The 20,955-nt window shown below is 40.8% G+C and overlaps 3 protein-coding genes across 5 annotated transcripts; 2 read left to right on the top strand and 1 right to left on the bottom strand.

The window, feature by feature from the left end:
- Positions 1-348: 348 nt before the first annotated feature.
- Positions 349-2,777, top strand: LOC147194492 (dynein light chain Tctex-type 5-A-like). The gene is made up of 4 exons (XM_086129412.1): positions 349-648; positions 801-880; positions 1,102-1,226; positions 1,320-2,777. The coding sequence occupies exons 1-4, from the start codon at positions 542-544 to the stop codon at positions 1,521-1,523; spliced, it is 516 nt and encodes a 171-aa protein (XP_085985538.1). The 5' UTR covers positions 349-541; the 3' UTR covers positions 1,524-2,777.
- A 2,765-nt stretch (positions 2,778-5,542) lies between these two features.
- Positions 5,543-13,265, top strand: mier1b (mesoderm induction early response 1b, transcriptional regulator). Of its 3 annotated transcripts, XM_086130130.1 has the most exons (13): positions 5,543-5,579; positions 6,248-6,272; positions 7,170-7,318; positions 7,404-7,583; positions 8,058-8,187; positions 8,303-8,370; positions 8,961-9,033; positions 9,123-9,274; positions 9,414-9,495; positions 9,596-9,690; positions 10,102-10,229; positions 10,802-10,929; positions 12,143-13,265. In XM_086130130.1, the coding sequence occupies exons 1-13, from the start codon at positions 5,571-5,573 to the stop codon at positions 12,442-12,444; spliced, it is 1,521 nt and encodes a 506-aa protein (XP_085986256.1). In that variant the 5' UTR covers positions 5,543-5,570; the 3' UTR covers positions 12,445-13,265. The 3 variants fall into 3 exon arrangements, with proteins under 3 accessions (XP_085986256.1, XP_085986257.1, XP_085986255.1); XM_086130131.1 differs by lacking the exon at positions 5,543-5,579 and having other exon boundaries at positions 5,587-6,272; positions 10,183-10,229; XM_086130129.1 differs by lacking the exon at positions 5,543-5,579 and having other exon boundaries at positions 5,587-6,272.
- A 559-nt stretch (positions 13,266-13,824) lies between these two features.
- Positions 13,825-19,275, bottom strand: LOC147194490 (nucleotide sugar transporter SLC35D2-like). Its single transcript, XM_086130135.1, has 13 exons — positions 19,021-19,275; positions 17,893-17,926; positions 17,719-17,805; positions 17,544-17,611; positions 16,837-16,912; positions 16,687-16,751; positions 15,918-16,020; positions 15,305-15,397; positions 14,956-15,023; positions 14,802-14,880; positions 14,650-14,732; positions 14,114-14,166; positions 13,825-14,031 (listed from the first exon to the last, which is right to left on the bottom strand). Exons 1-13 carry the CDS (start codon positions 19,203-19,205, stop codon positions 14,021-14,023), a joined length of 1,005 nt encoding a protein of 334 aa, XP_085986261.1. The 5' UTR covers positions 19,206-19,275; the 3' UTR covers positions 13,825-14,020.
- Positions 19,276-20,955: the final 1,680 nt, after the last annotated feature.

Genomic DNA, 20,955 nt, shown 5'->3' with positions numbered 1-20,955 from the left:
TCATGTAAAATAAGTAAATGAACACTTACGTATTTTAAACGAATACGTAAAAAACGCCAATCCACTCATCTGTGATCATTACTGTGATTCTATATCTGTCGATGCACTGCGTCATGCGAAACGTAATTCCGACATCGAAGTTTATGACATTCTGTATGTTTTGTCGTAAATTTACAAGATAAAACACTAAACTAACTAAACAAAACCAATAAACATTGATGATGCCTATTCCAATGTTTCATTTTGGTAAAGGGAAATCAAACTGTAAAAATAAATACATTAAAAATAAATAAATCCAACTTCCGTGAAGGAAGCCCCGCCCCCACATTGTCATGACGACGCCTAACGGTAAAACGCCTGTTGCATTCGTAACGCTTTCAAACGGTGTTTTGTTTGAGTTGATGCAAAAGTGTCAGTTTACAAATAACAAGATGATCATAAATGCGAACGTGCTGATTTGAAATGGGAGTTCGCTCGTCGTTTGTTTTCGTTTTCATCCCCGCATATTTTGTTGGATTTTTGAGCTCTTGGTTTTGAAAAAATGTCTGATGTGCATAAAGATAAATCTGTCAGAAGAGACAAGAAGACCAGCAGGGTGCCTTCGGAGGGAAGTCACGGAGTCAAAAACACGGCTGGGAAAACCAAGGAGTGAGTCGACCCTCCGATCCTTACAACTTTACACCTCTTAGCAAAACATTTTATAGCTCATTAACGTCCCCTTGAAAATGCTATTATTTGCGATTTGAAGTCCTAAAGAAATGCCTTAAACTGATAGTCTTTCAACATCACCTGTGTTTCAGCTCTTTAAGCAATGTGTCCGGCATAGATGAACACCATGACGAACGGCTGGTTGTCACTCTTGAGAACACCTACCAGTTAGGTGAATTCACACAAATAACATATCTGTCTGTCTCTGTCTGTCTGTATGTTCTATTATTTTCGGGAAATACGGACCGTCCTGTCTCATTACATCACCCCTCCCCAAAAAAGTATAATGGAGGCTCCAGAATTGCCTCTTAAGTGGTAGTCTTTTGCCTCTAAAAATCTGAGACAGCCCAAGCACATTTTTCATCTACTCATGCGTGTGTGCTTTGATCACAGGACCCCGCAAACGTTTCCCTGCCCCCGCAGTTGTGGAAATACTTAAGGATGTACTCACAAGCTACCTCGAAGAGGAAAAATATGAAGTGGAATGGTCCCGGCAGATGATTAAAACGATTTGTGAGGTAAGCAGCCACCAGGAATCCGGAAGTAATGACAAGACTAATCAGATTTTCTGGTGAGTGTCCAGGCTGATTCCTTTGGATGTCTTTTTTCAGGTGATCAGATCCCGGGTGAAGGACCTGATGATCCGCAGATACAAGCTGGTTGTTTTGGCTCACATTGGCCAGCTGGCTGGGCAGAGCATGCAGATCAGCAGCCGCTGTCTGTGGGACCCTGCAACTGACACCTTTGCGTCTTGGTCTTTCAAGAACACATCTCTGTACGGCGTGGCCAGTGTCTATGCTGTTTACTTTGAGTGAAGCAATGCAGTGTTGCCCCAGTTACGTTGGAAAAGTAACTTTTACTGATTACTTGATTTTAAAAGTAACTACGTTAGATTCATCATGGTCCACTCTACATTTATAATGTGCAGTACATTGTTTTACAAATACTGTACACTGACTTGGGGACCTCATCCAGTCAGTCACACATCCTTGTGGGTCTTTCTCTTTAGTTTTACATGTGCTGCGATCAGTTTCGGAAACTAGATAACACTTGGTCAACAGCACACTGTGCAATGTACCGTAATATTTTCTTCATCTGACATAAACTGAAAATAGTGACTGGATTTCCAGCTTGAAAAATGCAAATCACTCTGCTTCCTTCACGTGATTCCTATTCAAGTATTGTCAGATGCCCCTTACTGCTGACCCAACAACCCAACCATCACTTTGGAAATGAATGATAAGTGACAGTAAATTCTCTGTGAGCTGCAGTCCATGAACCAATTCTGATCTTGCAAAGTAACAGTAGTCAGATTACTTTTCTGAGAAAAGTAAGGGTTAAATTAGTCATTACTGTAAAATATGGATGTATGAGAGTAACGCGTTACTTTCAAAGATTTTAAAAAAGGCGTAGCAGTTCGTAAACAACATTCAGTCTTTATTTTTGACTCAAAATCAGGGATGCTTTCATTCCCATCAAATGAATCCCTGCGTCAGGTGATGCCGGCCAACTAGCAGAGCAGAGAGAGGTCGCTCCTTTGACAGCCTCTCTTGACAGCACGCCGCTACCAAGGCCTGGTCTTGATCACGCCGATATCGAGCCATCATTGGCACTGCATCTGTTGTCTTGAAGTTTGGGTGGCCTCTGTCTGCTGAAACATTTGTCAACCACTGTTCAAGTTGTAACCTTCTTACACCAAAGAGTGAGTGCTTTCATGTGAAATTTCAGGATCAACCTAAACAAATACTTTTACGTATTTGTTTTCAGCAGCCACTTTAGCCATATACCGCAAACTAATTGCATACTCATCATTTTATTGCATATGGAGCATGCAGTCAGCTGTCAACTTGAATTAAAATGGACTATTTCATTCAGAAATGTAGACTGTATATTTGCAAAATAGAAACACAATTAGAATATGTATTTGACATGGCTGATATGATTTTTGTTCCTGTCACTCAGCATACATCGGCGGCACAAGGTAGACATAATTTTCATTGTGACACGATTGTAAGCAATTTGTTTTTAATGTTCTTCATGTATTTCATGTAACCAGGCACGGTGCTACACTAGGCTAAAAGGGGTGTTAGAGCCCAGTCAGAAATCTGTGTAACCCTAACCCCTCCAGCATTGTGTTTTATTGGGCTGCAACCAAAGCTTATTTCAATAACAATTCATCTGTTGGTTATTTTGTCGATTAATCTGACTTGGTATCAATTTTAACGATATTGAGTCCATGGAAATGTATTGGTTGATTCATGGCTCAAGTCCCTGCTCTGAATGTTGCTGTTCCGCTCCTCGCTAGTACTGAAACATTAAGCAGTTGGAACGTTTGCATTTAAATTTCCAGAAGGTCAACTTTAAATCTCATTCTGAAGTTTAATCTGAAATCTGATTATCCCTAATATGTTGCGGAGAGGGCGGCCTGGTAGTCCAGTGGTTAGCACGTCGGCTTCACAGTGCAGAGGTACCGGGTTCGATTCCAGCTCCGGCCTCCCTGTGTGGAGTTTGCATGTTCTCCCCGGGCCTGCGTGGGTTTTCTCCGGGTACTCCGGTTTCCTCCCACATTCCAAAAAAAACATGCGTGGCAGGCTGATTGAACGCTCTAAATTGTCCGTGAGTGTGAGTGTGGATGGTTGTTCGTCTCTGTGTGCCCTGCGATTGGCTGGCAACCGATTCAGGGTGTCCCCCGCCTACTGCCCGGAGAAAAACTGGAATAGGCTCCAGCACCCCCTGCGACCCTAGTGAGGATCAAGCGGTTCGGAAGAAGAAGTATAAAGTATGTTGCGGAGATTAGCGGATGCACACTAACCGTGCGTGAGGACGTCTCCCGTCAGTCGTCTCCACTTGGATCCTCCACAAGTGAACACCACGGCCCGCAGCAGCGCCCGACCACACAGCCGTAGTGCGTTTGCGTTCGCCAGCACCTGACCCTGCGTTGCACACACCACGCACAGCAGTATGGCCATCTGCAACCCGAATCTCATGATACGCTTACACAAGACAGACATTCTCCTCGAAAACGACTGTCTCGATGAGGCCTTTTATTTATAATGATGTGACACAAACTCACCAGGAAGTGGTGTCATCTTGCATAATTGGCATTTTAATCTTAGCCATGAGAGAGGTCATAACATTTTTTAAATGTTAAGGGGAGGGAATAGCTCATTTATGTCAGAAGTGCAGGGCTTTTAGTTGTTGCCTTAATGGTGTACTTGGAAGTATTTCTGGCTGTACACATAGCAACATAAAAGAGTTTGTGGATACTATCATGAACAGAATCTGTGATTCTGAGAAAGCACACCTGCATTTCCAGGTGATTAAATAGGAGTGACTCATGGAAAAAAAGCAGATGCAAACATTATGGAAGATTAAGATTTAGGATTGTAGACGAGCAGGTGGAAATGATGCACCGTACTCTATTTCTTAATTTGCATTGTGTCTAAATAGGGTGGCACGGTGGTCGACTGGTTAGCATGTTGGCTTCACAGTGCAAAGGTGCAGGGTTCGATTCTGGCTCCGGCCTTTCTCGCTGTGCCTGTGTGGGGTTTCTCCGGGTACTCCGATTTCCTCCCACATTCTAAAAACATACATGGAAGGTTAACGGAACACTCTAAATTGTCCCAAAGTGTGATTGTGAGTGCGGATGGTTGTTTGTCTATGTGTGATCTTCATTATCTTATAACAAGCATTTTATATTTAGAAAGTTGAACATTTTTACTCATTTCTTGTGTGCTGTTTGTGTTCCAGATGAGAGAAAGAGGTAGCACAGAGAGCTTGTGTTTACCATATCTGCCTCACAGTTCGGAGTTTTGATTCATAACAGCTAAGTTTACGTGTTGACCGAGAGAAATTACGCCAAACACCAGGCCCAGGACCCAGACTTGGCCCGCCACTTTGTTTTTTTGTAGCCCACCAAAGCAAATCAAGTGTTGTTCTTTTCCTTTTAGGAAAAAATACGGCTGAGAAGTGCAATTTTTCTTCAATTATTATTCAAATTCAAATTACATGCCCCCCCACCACCAAATCTGTTCATAACATACCAATTTACTTGGTTGTCTTTATTTTTTTATGACTTCTGAATTCAAATATAATTTGCAATGAAATTCAGGAGCAATTTTCAAATTGTCACGGGTTAGCGGTACAATCGCTGGACTTCCGTGCAGACGTCAGTTCCTGCTCAGTGATGGTTGAGTGGCATCATTTGTTTCAGGAAACATGAAAAACTGAATCAACTACTGTATAAGTTTTCTGTATAAATAGTATGTGCCCTGTGATTGACTCATGAGGATGACCAATCTTGGGTGTAGTTTGTGTCTTTTGCACACTGGAATAGGCCACAGCTGTGCATAGTGAAGGTTTTTTTTTTGTACGGTTCATTAACATAAACTGTAGTGGCCCCCATCTTCCATCCATTTTTTTGCCTGCATTTGGCCCTCAGTGGATAAGATTTGGACATCCATTGTTTAGTAAGGATAATTTAATATCCCACTTGATGGTGTATTACTTCGAATGCTGTGCTAATGAATTATGACACCATATTATGATACATTATGCTAGTAATAGGATAATGTAAACAGCCAGAGCTGCATGAGTTTCATGGAGGTTTAGAGCAGCTGTGAATTTGAAATTAATATTGGTCAGTTAAAATTGAGCATTTCTATCAAATACGCAGTAGATTCTAACATTTACAGTAAATTAAGGTCATTGTTTCCTTTGTGACAAGAATATGACGCGTAGTGCCTCCACGCAAGCAACGGCACAACATTCACTTGACAAACGAACGACTTTCGCCGTTGTGGAGATCAGGTGGGCGGGGCTCTCCATCCGGGTACTCGCATGACCCCTGCAGGATTGCAAACATGGCGGAGGTAAGAAAGTGAAGTAAATAATCGGGGAAATACAAAAATATGTCGATCCAAAGCTAATGCTTTCAGCCGCTTATGTTCGTCATGTATTTTGTACATGATAAACGCACGAACCCCCGGCGATTTGCTTACTTTCCTTTCTAGTTATAATTTGTTCTTATATTAGCATGTTTAGTAAACTTCGGATTTGGCTAGCATTAGCTGCGGCGTTAGCGACTTTGCGGTTTTGTTCAGAAACAATACATTTTTTTTCCCAGATTAAATATTTGGACCACATTTATTACCGGCCGGGGTGTCGTGTAAATGTGTGTTTTAGTTGCGATTTCGTTTGCCTTTGTTTTTGTGTTTTGTTTTTTTGCGTAATTTGAAAATGTTAGCTTGCTATTTAAATCGAATTGGCGCATAAGTTGCAGTTGCACAACAGTTGAGTTGATGAAACGCATGCGGACCGTGCGCCGAAGTTCTGCCACAAATACGACTGTGATTTTGAGTCTGTAAAGTCTGATTTAAATTACCAGCAGGAAGTAGTGACAGTCTTCACGGACCGCTCAGTGGCAGGCGCGCTTTTTGTGGGTTTAGTGTTCTTTCGTTTGGGAAAATACTGCGTATTCATTGTTTTTAAAATGCTGGTGTAATTTCTCTTGATGCTTAGTAGTTTTTTTTCTTTGCAGTCCTCCCTTGGGAATTCGAGCCCAGGTACGTAACGGTCATTTTGCGTCATCACATTTCTTATTTGAATTAGCATTTTCCCAGTTCAAATTTTATAAAAGTAACGTGGAGGGGTTGTGGTTATATGTTAGCGATTCCTAAATGGATTGAGCGCATGAGTGATGAACGGATGCAGGCTTTTTTTCAATGAGCTCGATTCGAATTTGTCGCTTTCCCACGGAAGCGTGGAACTGCCTGTCTCGATCTTTTTTTTTTTAACTAACAAATACGTTCGAGCATATTTAAATACGTACTTGCAAATAAATACGTTTGTATTTTTGCGGGAACATTTTTGCAAATACGTTCGAACCTACTTCCAAATACATTTGAACGTTCTCGTAGGCTAATGTAGCATCCCCCCCTTACTATGGGGTATTGACCTGCGCATGCGCAAGTAGTTTTTTTTTTTGCATTTGCGTTACATTATACTAGTATGTTTGAATATGAAGTAAATAAACATTTTGGGGGCCATTTTATGGTTTTATTATGTCTACAATACATAATATCCATATAGCACTTCTTTTTCCCATAATGCCACCGGCTAATGACTTGCACATGTACATCCGCTGACATTATGGGAAAAATATTGGAACTCATGCACTGCAGACATAATAAAAGAATAAACTCTGGACAATGTTTCCTTACCTTTTGAACGTGTTGGTATAATTATCCATGACCCGATTGACAAAAAGCATCGGAGAACATGGATGGACTGATACGACTTAAATGTAGAGAGTCAAGTTAAATTGAAAGTAAACACGAAAGCAAAAATGTTATTGTAAATTTCCTCATGGAAGAAATCACCGAAGCTGATACTGTCATTTTTCTGTCCTTTCTTGGCTTACTAAGTAATAACTACTGTATGTCTCCCTCTTGCCTCCTAAGGGGGCTCAGCGGGTTCCACTGACCATGACTTCGACCCATCAGCGGACATGCTTGTCCATGACTTTGACGATGAGCGCACAATGGAAGAGGAGGAAATGTTGGAGGCAGCTGATGAGGCCAACGCCAATGAGATTGAAGATCTTGCACGTGTAAGTGCACAGATTGTTTGTACCTTTTTTTTTAAAAAACTGCTGGTATCTCACATGCAAGGTTCTGACTTCCCACTCTTGTTAGGAAGGAGAAATGCCCATTCATGAACTCCTGAATCTTTATGGTTATGGGGGCGCTTCGCCAGTAGATGAGGATGAAGAGGAGGATGAAGAACAGGAAGAAGAGGACGATGAAGAGGATGAGGATGATGAGCTGGACAATGACGAAAGCAGCAGAGGCACTGGCGAGCTCAAAAGAAACGAGGTTTGTTAATATGCCTGCAGTATCTGGGCAACAGAGCTTTTTTTTTTTTTTTGCAGCAAAATGTTATCAGGCAGTACGTGCGCTAAAGAAAACTGTAGACTTTTGCCAAATCTTTTCACACCATATCAGGTCAAAGAAGTCAGTCATTAAATTTATGTGGATAACTGTTTAAAAAAAGAAAACAACTTAGACAGCGTCATGAAACGGCTGTAACCTATAAGTTGGAGGTAATTACGTGGCTTCTGCCATTTAGCGGAAGTGCATTTGATTGGTCCGCGTGCCACCTCACGTCGTAGATAGATCGACTACGATACATTATTTGTAGCAAAAAAATAATGATCTGACCCAATCATTTTGGGACCGTGCCGTTTTAAAACCGCAAGCAAGACTTGAATGTAGCCTCACTTCTGTGTTGGTCACTTCCTTGAATGTACTGTGAAAGGAACTGAGCGCGGCCTCGTGTGCGCTTTTCAGGATGAAGGCGTAAAGAGCTCGACGGCACAGGAAGACGAGGCCCCGCTGACCATGGAGGGCCGCACACGTTCCGTTCGGGGCCTGGGCACATCAGAACTTATTCGTCCACAGAAACACAAGTATTTTGAAAGTATGTGGCATCTATAAATAAAATCTATTATTATTATTATTTTTATCTCATCTGCTGCTCTTCAAAAGAATCGCTTGCTGTCCAGAGAATAAAACGCTGTGACGCTATGTGTCAGGTAATAACGATGCAGAGGAGGAGTCCGAAGAGGATGAGGATTATGTTCCATCTGAAGACTGGAAAAAGGTATTGATAATTCGTCTTGACTGACGTGATGACCACTCCTGGGTTTCGCACTGCTCGATTTTTATAAACACATCATCAGATTCAGAGCCACAAAGCTCCATCAGATGAATAGGTACATACCACAGCCATTTCACTCAAGAGGTTCCACTGTAATCCAAGGATGGTGTGGCGGCTATGTAAAAAGACTGATTTCTATTCAGAAAAGAACTGTTTAAAGAACAGGCCCCCCAGGGGGCTACCCATTCAAGGTCAAGTCGACTGCTCTATGTGCAACAGGCAGCACAGATGAAATTTCTTTCAACCACTGGAGAGAGAGGAGCCGCTGCGGGCGCCCGCGCCACCATCAACAGAGCAGTTAACATAAAACGACAAAATAATACAACACAACACATAAGACACAGACAGTCATCTAATCTTAACCACTTTTTCTGCATACACGTTGTTGTTTGAAGCAGTCATAGATGAACTGTGGTCCTGGTACCCGCCCCCGCGGGTACCAGGTTGGTGACCCCTGTCCTAGTGCCCTGAAATTGTATCCCTCAGACGATCCGTATTTTATTTATTTATAATCTTGTCTCAAATTCCAACAGGAGATTATGGTGGGCTCGATGTATCAGGCGGAAACCCCCACTGGCCTATGTAAATATAAAGACAACGAAAAAGGTAAGGATGTCCAAAAATATGCAATGCAAAAGGTGATCGGAGTGCGCTGAGTTATGACCCTCGCACCTTTCTCCTAATTTGCTGAGCAGTTTATGAAAATGATGACCAACTCTTGTGGAACCCCGAGTGTCTACCCGAAAACAAAGTGGTGGCGTTCTTGAACGAGGCATCAAGACGTACGGGAGAAGAGAAGGGAGTCGACGCCATCCCTGAAGGATCCCACATCAAGGACAATGAACAGGTGAGACCTGCACAGCGCCAGCCTTTGTTTGCCAAAAGGGTGCGCATGTTTTTTTTTCTTTTTTAAATAGAAACATCATCACCATGGCTTCCATTTTTTTTTTTTTGATACGGTAAATTTAAAATCTTTTTCTCTCCAGGCATTATATGAACTTGTGAAATGTGACTTTGACACTGAGGAAGCTTTAAGAAGACTTCGGTTTAATGTAAAAGCAGCCCGAGGTAGGCGCTCGCCTGAAACGAAGACGCTCCCACCTTGATGGGCAATTGTCCACCTTACAAGTTGCACATTTGAAGGTTAACGCTGTCGTCGTCTTCACAGAGGAGCTTTCTGTCTGGACTGAAGAGGAATGTCGAAATTTTGAACAAGGACTCAAAACCTATGGGAAAGACTTTCATTTAATACAGGCCAACAAGGTAAGGGAATTGAACAAACGTCTTCTTTCTGCTCGTACAAACGATGTCACTTCTTTGAAAGTACAAAAGAAACATGCTAAAACGTCGTAACAAACTGAAACCCAATTAGAAATGAAATAAACACAATTAGAAACGTAACAATGGTATGAACAAAAAGGGAAGAGGCTGAATGCCAGAGTCTGTTTTCCAGTTTCATCATATTTCTAAATCAAAAGTAAAAGCACTGAATCGATTTGGTAAGCACAACATGAATTTCACAACTAATTGCTGCTCCCTTTTTAATGATTCATTTTATTTATTTTTTTGCTATGCTATTTTGTGCAAGACCTTTTGTTGTGGTTTCTCCTTGTGCATTTTGTGTTGACGATGGTAATAATGGTTGTTTCATGTCCGCTGCATTAAATCTTTCAGGTGAGAACTCGGTCTGTAGGAGAATGTGTGGCCTTTTATTACATGTGGAAGAAGTCTGAGCGTTATGATTTCTTTGCACAGCAAACCAGACTTGGAAAAAGGAAATACAACCTTCACCCTGGTGTCACGTAAGTGTTTTATTTTTTTCCCCCTGCTGCTCTCTCTAAATGAACTCACAGTGGATGTTGATGATCAGGTTCAAAGGCCCGAGCAACAGTACAAGCGAGCCAAAACAGTGCATCTGCAAAATATTCGCAGTGCTTCATTTTTTTCCCCGCCCCACATTTGATGTTAAAGTCTTATTCTAGAATTCAAAAGAATTTACTCACCCCACCTCCAAATTACAAACTACAAACATTACTACAAACAAAACATAAAGAGAATGTGAAAAACGATCTGTGAAGAGATCGTAAAATGGTTGCGCACTCCCATTATCCTGCCCGATGGAACGTGACAGCTGCTGCAAAGATAAACGGCATCTGTCCCATTGCTGTTGTGGGGTCTTTGTAGGCAAAGTGAATTCAATCTATTTCCCCCAATGGAGAAAAAACAAAGCGTTGCAAGTACTCGTCAGATGCGCCGTGTAGGAAACCAGCCCTAAACTGGTCTCACTGTCGAGACGAAAACTCAACATCCAACTTCATTGCCAGTCGACGAGACGCCGTGTGTAACGTGCCCCTTGGCTGCTGTGTGCCGTCAGAGACTACATGGACAGGTTATTGGACGAGACGGAGAGCGTGGCTTCCAGCAGGGCGGCGTCGCCCCCTCCCACCACGTCCAGCAGCAGCGCCAGCCACTCGGAGAGGGAAGACAGCAGCGGTCACAACGGTGAGCTCCGTTTCAAATCACCCAATTGCAAAATGTCCGTGTACTATAAATTGCTTACTGAATGAGATTGATTTAAAGCGAGTCCTTGATTTCTTAAAACCCTCCCCCTGCTCCTTTAAGCGGCTCCCTTGCGTCAGAATTCCCACTCAGATGGCATAAAAATGGCTGCACAGCACGAATCAAAGATTTTGATATTACAGTGAAACTCCTCTACAACGAAATCATGTTTGCAGCAAGAAATTTTTCACAATAGGGGGATTTTCACTGTAGCAAATTTGATCTCAGATGTAAACACACACACAAAACGCATGTGTACTCTTTATTTTTATTCCAATACTGTGCATAAATATGAGCATACACTTATTTGATATTGTATAACATTAACATACAATTGTTTTATATTAATCACTCCACTTTGTTGGTTTTAAAAAGTCATTTCTACTCTTTTGCTTCCCAACACTTCTTGATTTCTTGGATAATGTCTTATTTTGCTCTTTGCTATTTTGATCACTTTTACCCTTTCTTCCAGCGTCAGAGCTCTTCTCGTCTTAGCTGCTTGACGTCCATGGGTCCGTTTTGTAGCCATTTTAGCAATGCAACGTTCTTGCTGCGTCTGAAACTAACAATAACAAATACTTCCTGGACTACTGCGCATGTGTTAACCAGTGTGGTGGTTGCTGTTGCCGTTTTCGAACAAAGCAGTAATGGTTGCTGTTCGATTAGACTTTTGCGGAAGGCTTGTTTTCATTGTAGTGAATCTCATCGTGAGGCAAGAGCAGAGAAAAAGATTTTGTATAATGGAACAGGGGGATTTTTCGTTGTAGGGGGAGCAGAAAAGTGCGAATGGCTTTCATGCATGAACATTTTTTCACATCAGTGGGTATTTTCACCCATGTAGGTTTCGTTGTAGAGGAGTTTCACTGTATACCGCTTGTCCTGCATATCATTCAAAATCTCCGAATGAATAGGCCGACTTACTCGCCTGTATCATAAAGTGCAGGATAGTACGGTGAAGATCACTCTGAATTGGGGGTCGGTGCACCATCCCTACAGTCACTTTTGACTATACAGTATTCACGGTTTTGAAGGACACACATTTTGTAATTCAGCATGCACTTTGAACTGTAACTGACGCTACTTGTCCAGGTTCCCGTTGGATGACATCTCATGCGATCGCGCTCAAAGTATCAAAATGTGTTGTTCTTTTTGACAGGCATTGCAGGCCACAGTTCCAGTTACGTAGGAGACGGTACTCATATTGCCCCAGTGAACCAAGTGAAAGCTGAGCCCGTTCAGTGCAACGGTCCCTCAGGCGATGGCGCCCTTCCCACCTCAGACTCCAATGGATGCAGCCACTCTGGCTCACCCAGTCACGAGCGAAATGGCTCTCCGGAACCTCCCGCAGACCAAAGAGACACGGCCGTGGCGCATGACAGGCCGGCCAAGAGGTTCAAGATTGAGCCAGAGCCTTTGGCCCAAACTGAAGTGGAAGCGACCAGAACGCAGGAGAACTGAGTTGTCCGAAGCTCTATTTCTTGGTTGGAAGGGGGTCAGTGAGGACTTGATGACTGGCTGTGTGAAGAGTCAACCAAAAATGCCGTTGATCCTCCAGCGGGGGGGGGGTGGAAGAGTCTGACGCCTCTCGTCTCTCGAGCTCGTCCATGTAGCTCCAAACTTGTAACTCACCGTCTGTAATTACTTGACTGACTGACAGCATTTTTGGCAAGAATTTCCCTTTTTGTATTTGTATTCAAAGGAAAAAAAATCGATTCCCATTATTTTTTTACATAAGATATTTATATTTTTTAACAAAAACAAGTCTATAATGGGTATTTGCTTTTTAAGCCATTTGAACATTTGTGAACAGCAGAGAGAATTTAAAACGACATTGTGCTTAAGTTGCCATGAGGAGGCGGAGTAAAAGCACACTCAGCATCGGCAAGCTGCTGATGTTGCTCGTTCACTTTAGTTGCACTTTCATTGTACATTTCTGTGGTTGAGAAGCAGCAGCAACAGCAGCAGAATGACATTTTCACTCGGAGAAATGAACCACCACTGGTTTGTTTGTGTCAAGCCGCTGACATCAGTGATGTCCTGTATTGTAACGCATGAAGAAGACGGCTGTATTTTGGGATTCTCAGAATCGGCTTCTTTGCTTTACATTTTCTTTTTACTAGTCAGAATGTCAGTGATTTCTAAGCTTTGTATAGATTTCTTATACTGTATCCATTGGTACATTTTGGAAAAAAAATTGTCTTCATCCGTTTTTCTTTCGGTGCTTTCTTTCGAAACACATTGCCTGTGTGGCCCTGAAATATATTTCATTTTAAAAGTAGTCATTCCATTTTTTTTTTTGGCGGTCTCGTTTGAGTTTTATTCCATTTCAAAGCAATTTTTTTCTTAAGTTGCTGGGTTTAAGCATCACTTTAGAAAGTCTTCATTGTTGCAGGGATGGAAATCCGCCGTTTGATTTCTTAAATTGATCATTTTTGTGAATCGTCTAAATCCGTTGAGAAAATTTTAGGGGGGTCAGGTACCTCATCGTCGAGTTTTCACAAGCTCTCCCGATCAGTCTTTCCATCTTCCGATTGTAAACAGCCCTGCGATTGGACGTGTATGATGTCTTACTTGTTGTGATTGGTCGCCCTGTCCAGGCCACGCCCCTTTCCGCTTTTTTCTCATCACTAGCCATTGCCATCCCTGTTGTTGTGGCTACGCGACACCATTTTGATTTGAGCGAGGGACATCTTCCAACCACCCCACAATTTTGGTGAAGTTGCCTCCATATTAATTTGCTCTGTTTAGGTTTGGCCATTTCGTTGCCCCAGCTTGTCCCGTTTTCAAAGTTTTGCTCCACCCCCGTAAATGAGCCCTGAATAAAAAACGACTGCATCATACATATAAAACAATTCGTTATAATTGACAATGCTAGGACCTGCTTCAACATAAAAGTAAAGCATAACGCTGAGTTAGCATAACCCATCCGGAATGCAGGAAGTCATTAAAAAATAGGATCATAAGTTGAAGGCACTTGGTAATAAAGATGGAAAAAAATGATGGGTGTCTTTCTTCGAGGTAGGCCACTTGAGATTCACACCTTTTCTGTTTAGAAGATGTCAACATGTCATTAGTGTACTGAACCATAGAAGTGATCATTGCAAATGACGTAAAAAAACGGTCTTACTTGTTTGCTCTTTTGTGAAGGTGATAAAAGAGTACACGAGGCTCCCTGCAATGCTTTGGGGACACAAAAGATGACAAAATACTCAATGATACAAATTACCAGCTCAACCTGCTTGTCCATTTAAGCAGACATGTTCCCATTTTCACCGATCAAAAATGATAAACAGGTCCATATCAAGAAGAATATGAATGAGATTCATATTTTTGGTTGCTCGTTTCAGAAAGTGAAAAACGTCATGGAAAAAAACAAAAACATAGACCATGTGAAGTTGCCTGTGAAATTAAACATCTTTAAAAATGGTTTCCCCATTTCACTGAAATTAAAAAATGAAAATACAACTTTTACATCAGAAGAACCTGCCAATGTTGCGCTCTTGCCTTTCTACAATTTCAAAACACATCTTTACCACAACTACTATTTGCTAAGTTCTATCCATGTGATTTTTTTTTTTAAATCTTGCAAGACAGACATAATTAAAATTTAAAACAGTCCGTGAATGGAAAAGCCTAGCGTTAGCTTATTAACAGTGGTCTTACCTTATATTCAAACCAATAAAATTAGTCCAGGAAAAAATGTAGTCTCCGCCCAAGACCATTCCAACGTAGGTCACCACAATATTCTGCAACAACCGCAGGCACGGTCAATTGTACAATTCTAAAGATGACACGTGCCGGATCAACTAGTTTACCTTAATGCAGCCCACAATGGAAGTGGTGAGTGCCGAGTTGTGCTGTGTGCACAGCATGATTGAGTACATTAAAATGAATCTGGCGAGGGACAAAATGACAATTTAGACAAGTGTTGGAAGTACAGGCCATTAATAATCTGGTGTCAAGTGTTACCCCATAACAGAGGAGAGGACAAACTGCCCGACAAATAGCTGGTCCGACCATCCGTCAAACTCCAAACTCTAAAACATACAAGGAAGGTCTCAGCTATGTAATAACACTGGTCGTTCAACAGAAAATTTTAATCAGAGGCTAATTTAAACAAATACATTTAAAAAAATGTCTCTTGTGGTTTAATTTTTTTGCTTGCGCAATACAGATTTTACCATGTGCTTATTGAAAATGGCTCATTATATTTTATGTCAAGGACTTATAAAATGACCATTAAGATGTTTATAAACCATAAATGAATCCCGACTAATCGTACCCGTACTGTAAAATGCAAAAACAACAACCACCACACCATTTTTAAGTCTCCGGTGTAGTACGCGTAAGCCACAGTGGGTATAATCATGATGAGAGCGTTGTAGTAGAGAAGTCCAAATTTGCCCAGCTCCTGTAAGAACAGCAGCAAAGAGTTCCAATCAAGGTTAATTAAAATTAAAAATAACTAAATTGAAAAAAAAAGTAAAATTCAGTCAATGAAATAAAATAAAAACACTTAAAAAAAAAGAATGCCAAAATGAAACGTTAATAAAGCGAACTGTAATACTATTGCAAAAACTTTTTTCGTCTTTGTCAATATCATCCATGAGCTTTTGGGGTTCACCTAAAACGTATTATTTCAGTATTGTTCATACAGAAGAAGGAAGGTCAAACAGTGGTTTGAGCACTGCTGTTTTACTGTCTTACGCAACCCTTTTAATCTTGCATTCGAAGAGTACTCCAGATACTGAAGAAAAACCAAAACAAAAGTAAAACTAAAACCTAAACTAAAAGGAAGCCTTGTACCAAATACTAATTAATAAAAACAAACCTGCAAAAGTGAAAACAAAATAAAAATGAACAACGTCGTAAACTATCATAACTCTGTTTCCAATCCAGAAAAATGAAATGATGTAAGCAGCTGTGTTCACCTTCGCATCCAGTTTCTGCTTCATGTAAGCACCGCTGGCTGCTGTCAGCACATTGTTCAGCATTATGAAAGTGTAGCCCTCAAGGTCAAACGATAGGTCGGCGCTAGCAAGCACACAGACCAAACACGGTCAGTATCTCCCAAGTGAATAACACTCCTCACGTTTGGCAAATTCATCCATCCATTTTCCAAACCACTTATCCTCGCGATATTTCATTCGATTTTGTCATAAATTTACTGTCCCTTCAGAATAACTCAACAGCCAGCCAATACTGTCCAAAAATCTGTCACTTAAGCTACCTTTCCTGAGGCTACTTGGTAGCTAGCTAAAGTTTTGCAGTACTTGATTTTGTTAAATGTCTGACTTGCTGCCGTAAAAGTTTGAATTAGCCGTCTCATAAGTTGATTGCTTCTCTTATGTTCTAATTGATTGTACACTCCAAATAAATACAACAACGAACCAGTAACATGTCATACAATGCTCCATCATGAATAACTCATGCTAGCAATGTAGCTGCTCGGGTGCGGTGTCATTCTGTCTACTCATAAGTTGAGCAGTTGTTATCTTTAAATGCCACACTGCTCGGTGGTAGTGCGACTCCGTTGATTGCTATGTGGTCTGACTGACTATTGTACGTTGAAGCAAAGCGTCATTTCTTCAGTGTTGTCCCAAGAAAAGATGCATGATAAATATATTGCCCAAAAACGTGAGAGTTGTCGTCACGTTTGTGAAGCACGGGACATGTACGCGTTGCTTTAGGCCAACTCACCTGGCGGCGATCAAAGCACCAAAGATCATAGTAAACACGGCGGATTTGATTGCCGCCGAGTACGTCTTTCTGATGAGAAAAGGCAAAGTAGATGTTGTGTGCTTAACACTCGGTGCACTGACATAATGAAGATTGGCAACGGAATGACACTTGCCTGAGTAAGATGCCTTCACACAGCATGGTGAAGAGAATGCTGAACCTTCGCAGAACTGTAAACATCGGCAAACTAATGCAGGAAGAACAAGAGTGTTATCAAAACCGCCAGGTGTCATAAATATTCCAGGTAAAATAATATTCCTAAGAAATGTTCTTAATATTATCTGAGTCGAAATTGTTCTAACATTTGTTCGACATGGGCAACCCAAAACAATTCTTGCTGCCTTTCGAGCAACTTGTATAAATTATTTTAATTCTTTCCTACATCCAAATATGAATGTACTAATAACAAGCTCCCGAGTACATTTGATACATAAAATTGCATGAAGGCCAAAAAAAATGTGACCTTTTTGATGCAAATGAGAGTTCGCCGATGTGTCAAACTTCCTTAATGTCCGATTGTTTATTTACTTATTTTTTTTACCCTTAATTTTCAGGAGCTGGTATCGAGATCCTCCACGAGTACCCGATACCTAAAAAAAAAAGGCTGGTATCGGCCCGATACCGATACGTAGTATCGGTGCTCGCCTATCCCTTGTATTTAGTTTCCTGATGACTTTTTACTCCATATATCTGAATACAAAACTTGTACTTGTTACTTTGTCAAATTAGACAGACTACTTATTTCAACCCTGTCCCTGTTTCAACAGAACAAAACTGCACATCTTGGTGGAAACAGAGTCTAATTCTTAGAAACAAACTTAAGTCGCTGAGTCCCAAACAGTCCGGATATCTGATTCCCAGCATGGAGTAGAGGCAGTGGAAAGATCTGCAGGGACAAAAACAGGTTGCATTCGTTTAGTCTTTCCTTGGGTACAACCCATTTCCATTGAACACACAACTACACCCTGCCGCAATTCAGTATTTACACCTCACCTTACGTGGGATACCCGAGTCCATATCTGGAAAGGAAATGACACCCAACATTTTGCCAACCCTTAGAACCACCACTGTAGCCAGCATCTGCCAAAAAAACAACAAAAAAACGAGGGTGGCAAAATAATAAACAAGGCGGGTCACATGACCAGAAGATGCACGGGAGGTACTCACTTGTCCAATTCCAACACATGTTGATGAGGGAAATCTGGAATAAATTAATATCAATCCTTTCATGGACAGCGGTTACAATAGTGGACAGCTTATCATGTTATCAGGTTGTTTTGATTTAATGACAATAATAACTCTTATTTACAATGACCATTGTTATTTTGGTTCAACTGATTGATTGATTAAATATTGTTGATTGACAGGTTTTGGTCTTTGATTTGGGAGTGGCTATGGGCAGCCTGGGAAAATGGGGAAAAAGTGGATAAAGGGGTGTGGCACAGGTAGAGCAGTTTTCAAACTGTTCAGTTCTGTCTAACTAGCCATCTATTTTTTGTGCGTGTTTTTTTTTTTTGCCGTTTATTATTTCCTTTGCCCACTCATTTTGTTGTACTATCGAGAGACAAATTAAATCCCCGATTCATTGTTTACATCTTGCATTGGATTCCTAATTTTTTTTCTGTTGAGAAAAGCTATAATAGCCCGACCTCACAGAAACATCAATTGAAGGATTGCCATAACAATATATAGACAATATAATGAAAATATCTCAAAAACATGATGTGCTCGGAAAAAAGTAAAAACATGCTTTGAATCGGTGTCAAAAAATATGTTTAGAGATACAAAGTCATTCCTGATTAAAATTTGCTGTTGACCATTTTTCTGTTAAGTCAAAATAAAACATTTGCTTTTACTTTTGAAAACGACTTTCTTGCTCTCTTTCACTCTGTATGTCTCTCTCTCCAGTATATATATGTCAAGAGATAAATTAATATATGGTGTACATACAGGAATTATTAATGTATCATAAAAATAAAATGTAAAGATACATTTCACAATGTAGGTTATTATGTTGTTGGTTAACTGTAATTCATTTAATGACAAACAATACAATTAGAAAATTTGAACGAATTCTTAAATTAACTTTTACCTGGAGGTTTGCATCATTTTATTTTCCCTAGTTTACCTTGCACATTTACCCCAAACTTTAAAAGGTACAGGAGGTCTCTGCCATGCACTATGCCCTTATAATTTATGCACTCAAATGTTCTTTCTCTCTCAAACAAACTTTTGTTTGAGAGCAAATGTAGTGCACATCGAGGCAATTATTTACTCTTGTACTTTGTACTTTACCTGTAGCTGCTCAGGACACTTTTGTTAACAACGACAATGAGAAAGGAACTGACTCCATAAAAACCTGCAGCCATCAATTTGGGAAGCACCGCTGTGCTGTCACCCAAACTGTCATTGTCGGCTCGTCGGGATGCTCCTTCAGCTTCAAGTGACAACCTTCGTCGACGTTTCTGCAGCTCTGTCATTGTTTCACTCGCGTAGCGTTTCCGCTCGAGGGCTGCCGCAGTTGAAGTTGAAGTGGAAAGCTGCGCTAACTAGTGGACATGCGCAGTAGACAGTCGCACCGAGGTTGTCTGTGACGAATGCGGAAATGATGAGGTGACGAAATGTCTCCTCTTTCAGACCACAGAGAAACTTTTTTAAATCCCTTGCTTACCAACGTACAGCATACAAAAATGGCAACAATCACGTTTTCACAAATATTAACATATCTGCCAGTAGCCATACAATATTATTGCTGCATCAGAGGAAGGTGGGAAATCGGATTTATCCCACTTGGTTTGTCCCAGTCCAGCCCCAAAGCGTTTTGGGCAGCCGAACGTCAACAACGAACATGGCTGCTTCCGAAAAATGATTTGTTGCAGTGGTTCATCACAACACATTCACTCCAGCAAACCTTGTTAATTTCGTTTACAAATAAAAGGAGATCTTGCCTTCAAAACATTCCATTCATTTCACCAAATAAATTCACGCAGAAAGACAACGACATAGCTTCACACAGCCAGTACAAATGATCGCATTTAAAAAAAATGAATGTAACAATAAATAAAGATAGATAACTATGTGTTTATAATCTAGTAATTTCTTTTTTATGGTATGTGTTCAAAAATTGTAGACGGGACGTTAAGCGGTGAAACATAGCGGTGGCCGAAATTTGCGATGGCCAAGCCGCCCACACTTAACATTTTGAGTTAAAACTTTGCGGTTGTGTTTTCTTATTTCGGACTGAATAGGGTCTTACAATGTTATGATGTAACACAGTATTCCACAATATTTTTAAAGCATACAATGAAATAAGTGTTCAGGATTTATTATAAAAAACACTTTAGTCCATTCTCACGTTAATATTGTCCCAGTTCGTGTTGTGTGCTTAGGCACACAAAGTACACGAGTATGAGAATATTTGTTTGATGGCCTAAGAACAATTAAATAAAAACATATTGACTCAGGAGTTCATAATTCATGCACCATTTTTTTCTTTTTTAGAACATTCGTAAATCTTTTGATTTATGTACTATTAACTATGCAGTTAGTGTGTGCCTCCTTATTTCGGAAACACAACAGAGATAGAAGTTTTTTTTTTAAGTCCCTATTTTGAGAAACGTTGCCATGTTATTGGGCTATTCTGGGGTAGAGATTGCCCAGCTCATTTTTCTGGGGTTAAAATTTAGCATTTGAATTTCCAAGTACAGTATATGAATGTGTTGGAATCTGGCGTGCTGTGTAAGGAAAAGGCTTCAACATAAGGCCCACCCTTAACTTGCAACTTGGAAGTAGTCTGACAAAAAAAATAGGACGACAGTTCACTGGGCATCTTAATACATTACAATCTAATCACTTCCAAGAGAGATTAATCCCGAAGCACACAGTGGAGAAGATTCTGATGTTTGAGATGGCGCAAGTTAACCACTTTCCTTTCATTTGTGGCAGTGCTGAACCTTCAGTGTCAGTACATTTGGAGCTTCTCACGAAAGAGCAGCACAGATTTGGAACAATCCAAGACTAACCAAATGGACAGGGGAGACTTGAAATCCACTGCCTTTTCCCTCCATCATCGCAATCTGATCAAATGTCGAGAGTCTCGCAGCATCATTTTTTTGTTTCCATTATAACCACAGAGGCCTTGTAGGTGGAAGCAAGGGACGCAATATGAAAAACCTGGGGGAATGAAAATTTAATCCGAAGCGTGCCAGTCGTCCGAATCTTTCTGGGAAG

This window comes from Hippocampus guttulatus, chromosome 14 (genome assembly GCF_054856545.1).
Source record: "Hippocampus guttulatus isolate MCC_2025c chromosome 14, RoL_Hgut_1.0, whole genome shotgun sequence".
NCBI lineage: Eukaryota > Metazoa > Chordata > Actinopteri > Syngnathiformes > Syngnathidae > Hippocampus > Hippocampus guttulatus.
The sequence above is the reverse complement of the archived record's forward strand: the minus strand, read 5'-3'. Positions and strand labels throughout refer to the sequence as shown.

Coding starts and splice junctions, on each gene's coding strand:
- LOC147194492 (XM_086129412.1), top strand. CDS start 542: ATGTCTGATGTGCATAAAGATAAATCTGTCAGAAGAGACAAGAAGACC. Junction 881..1,101: donor TGAGAACACCTACCAGTTAG/GTGAATTCACAC, acceptor CTTTGATCACAG/GACCCCGCAAACGTTTCCCT. Junction 1,227..1,319: donor TGATTAAAACGATTTGTGAG/GTAAGCAGCCAC, acceptor GTCTTTTTTCAG/GTGATCAGATCCCGGGTGAA.
- mier1b (XM_086130129.1), top strand. CDS start 6,221: ATGCTTAGTAGTTTTTTTTCTTTGCAGTCCTCCCTTGGGAATTCGAGC. Junction 8,371..8,960: donor CATCTGAAGACTGGAAAAAG/GTATTGATAATT, acceptor AAATTCCAACAG/GAGATTATGGTGGGCTCGAT. Junction 9,034..9,122: donor ATATAAAGACAACGAAAAAG/GTAAGGATGTCC, acceptor TTTGCTGAGCAG/TTTATGAAAATGATGACCAA.
- LOC147194490 (XM_086130135.1), bottom strand. CDS start 19,205: ATGACAGAGCTGCAGAAACGTCGACGAAGGTTGTCACTTGAAGCTGAA. Junction 16,752..16,836: donor AAGGCATCTTACTCAGGCAA/GTGTCATTCCGT, acceptor CTCATCAGAAAG/ACGTACTCGGCGGCAATCAA. Junction 14,881..14,955: donor GTCCTCTCCTCTGTTATGGG/GTAACACTTGAC, acceptor GTCCCTCGCCAG/ATTCATTTTAATGTACTCAA.